Source organism: Clupea harengus, chromosome 11 (assembly GCF_900700415.2).
Source record: "Clupea harengus chromosome 11, Ch_v2.0.2, whole genome shotgun sequence".
NCBI lineage: Eukaryota > Metazoa > Chordata > Actinopteri > Clupeiformes > Clupeidae > Clupea > Clupea harengus.
In genome coordinates this window covers 389262-391761 of record NC_045162.1, presented here as the reverse complement: position 1 = coordinate 391761, position 2500 = coordinate 389262, and the positions used below count along the sequence as shown (strand labels likewise).

General features: G+C 47.4%; 1 protein-coding gene across 3 annotated transcripts in view; it reads left to right on the top strand.

Annotated features, from left to right (window-relative positions):
- cbx3b (chromobox homolog 3b) overlaps positions 1 to 2500 on the top strand; it is a 5476-nt gene that overhangs the window by 156 nt on the left and 2820 nt on the right. Inside the window, exons 1-2 of one of the 3 annotated variants that reach the window (XM_031576160.2) lie at positions 142 to 288; positions 1128 to 1285. In XM_031576160.2, the coding sequence (XP_031432020.1) occupies positions 1134 to 1285 (152 nt within the window). In that variant the 5' untranslated portion in view covers positions 142 to 288; positions 1128 to 1133. The other 2 variants (XM_031576162.2, XM_031576164.2) reach the window with 2 other exon arrangements.

The window sequence follows — 2500 nt, the reverse complement described above, 5'->3', positions numbered from 1 at the left end:
CCCTTCCCAAGCAGGTGTGTGTGTGTGTGTGTGTGTGTGCAGGCTATCTGTGAGAGTGTGTGTTTATGTCCGTGTTGTTGCGGGAGTCGGAGCTGGCGTAGAGAGGCTGCGCTCCTGAAGCAGCCAGTGACAGTGAGATGAGCGGGGCGCTTTAAGGCTGCCCGCGGTTTTCCCCGAGTTGACCTTTTCCCTTGGAAACCACTTCCTCCGATCCCAATCGGCCATTTTAATTTAACTCATTCATGAACTTATGTAAACACAACAAAGACAGCGGCGCACGCACGGAAGGTAGAACACAACATCGCACACGCGACATCACGTCACAGTAATAGTAGTTTAGCATTTTATTTGATTCACTACAGGGGTTCTCATTGAAAGCTTTTATTAAGGCGTACAGTAATAACCTTGGAATACGATAACGGAATAGTTTAGCGATTTTATGAGCAGACTGTCGGCGGTGGTACCCGCTGCACGCGACAACACGTCCTGCGGCAAACTGGATCACTGCCAGTTATCGTGAAAGTGTGTTTTTCTTCTCGTAGTTTCTATCAGTAACAGACAGATATATGTCAAGTGCCGAGATGGTGAACCGGTCCTTGTTTAGTGTTTCTGCTCGAGTGCGATCCTGTCCTGTGATCATGGCAGGTGGACAGATGTCCTGGCAGCGATCTGATGCGCGTGGTGGTCGCTGCATCAAGATGGCCACCGGAGTGGCATCTCTCTGTCTGTCGGTCGGTCGGCTCGGCTGTCACGCGAGCCGGTCCTCCTCATAGACTCATGCTCTCCAACTCCAGTCCAACTTTACTCTAGTGTTCTGTGCACGTAGCTAGCGTTACGTCATTGGCCTTCGCGCTTAACTCAGTTCGGAATAGGATGGAGCACCTTAAGGCTACGGAGATGTCCGGGCTGTTGCAGTGCAACAGTCGTATGCACTGTCGTTTGTTGCATAGGTTACTTTCTTAACGGATTGTATATATATATAATGCTAATAAACTTTTTGTCAAAGAATAATAACAGTAATAACAGGAAAAATGTCTCGCTTATTCACAGGGTGTACAATAAGTGCGGAATATCCCGCTCTGGCGGCTGCTCTGAGTGTGTGTGTGTGTGTGTTTCTTCCCTTTCAGGGCATCATGAGGAAGAAGCAGAACGTGAAGCACCGGCGACCGGAGGAGGCGACCGTCGTCGTTAAGCACGTGCAGGAGTTCGTGGTGGAAAAGATCATCCGGAGGCGCGTGATGGACGGAAAAGTGGAGTACTTCCTCAAGTGGAAAGGCTTCACTGAGTAAGCGGCGGCGCATATAGACATGTGTAGGCTAGTGTGTGTGTGTGTGTCTGTCTGTCTGAGACACAGATGAATAACGCGCAAATATAGATCAGACGGACAGCAGGCAGGAACCACAGGCTGGGTGTCGGGTGTGCTGTGTGCTACAGGCTGGGTGTCGGATGTGTGTGTGTGTGTGTGTGTGTGCCGTGTGCTCCAGGCAGCAGCTCTGCCTCTGGAGTGTATCCTGACGTTCTGAACGGAGTTCCACTTACACACATCAGAATCAGAATCATGTTTATTGGCCAAGTTTAGTTGTCTGTATTTTGTTGTTAAGTAAGTCTCAATGTACTTAAACTGAAAATATGCAGTATAACACAACAGTTTAGGATAAAATAAATAAATATAATATAATAATAAAATATAATACGGCAAGGGGAAGAAACTGTTCCTGTGTCTGGTGGTTTTGGTGTACAGAGATCTGTAGCGCCTGCCAGAGGGGAGGAGTTGGAACAGATTATGTCCAGGGTGTGAGGGGTCTGCAATGATTTCCCCTGTAGACATGTAGATTGATGTCACACACACACATGTAGACTGTCCTGTTACACACATGTAGACTGTCCTGTTACACACATGTAGACTGTCCTGTTACACATATGTAGACTGTCCTGTGTTTTCTGAAAAAAACTGCCTGTAGAGAGGTCTGTGTGTGAGTGTGTGTGTGTGTGTGTGTGTGGGAGAGAGAGCCTGCTGTGTGCTAGTGTGTTAGTGTGTGTGTGTGTGAGAGAGAGAGAGAGCCTGCTGTGTGCTAGTGTGTTCGTGTGTGTGTGTGTGTGTGTGTGTGTGAGAGAGAGCCTGCTGTGTGCTAGTGTGTGTGTGTGTGTGTGTGTGAGAGAGAGAGAGAGAGAGAGCCTGCTGTGCGCTAATGTGTGTGTGTGTGTGTGAGAGAGAGAGAGAGCCTGCTGTGTGCTAGTGTGTTAAGTCCGAAATATACTTCTACGACTCCGTGGTCACGCAGTTGCCTCGACGGACTCGTTTTCATTTATGGTTGTCCGACGATTGTGGGTGTTGCAAAGCAATTTTTTTTAAAAGATGCCGGCGGACCAAATTCTGTAGATGGTCGTATTTGTACATAAAAGTTGTTTGTTTGACTTTTTTTTGCTTAGATTTTTTAAAGTTACTGAGAAATAGACACTGTGCAATGTAAAAACCCCATTATTGTAACTGAAAAATACG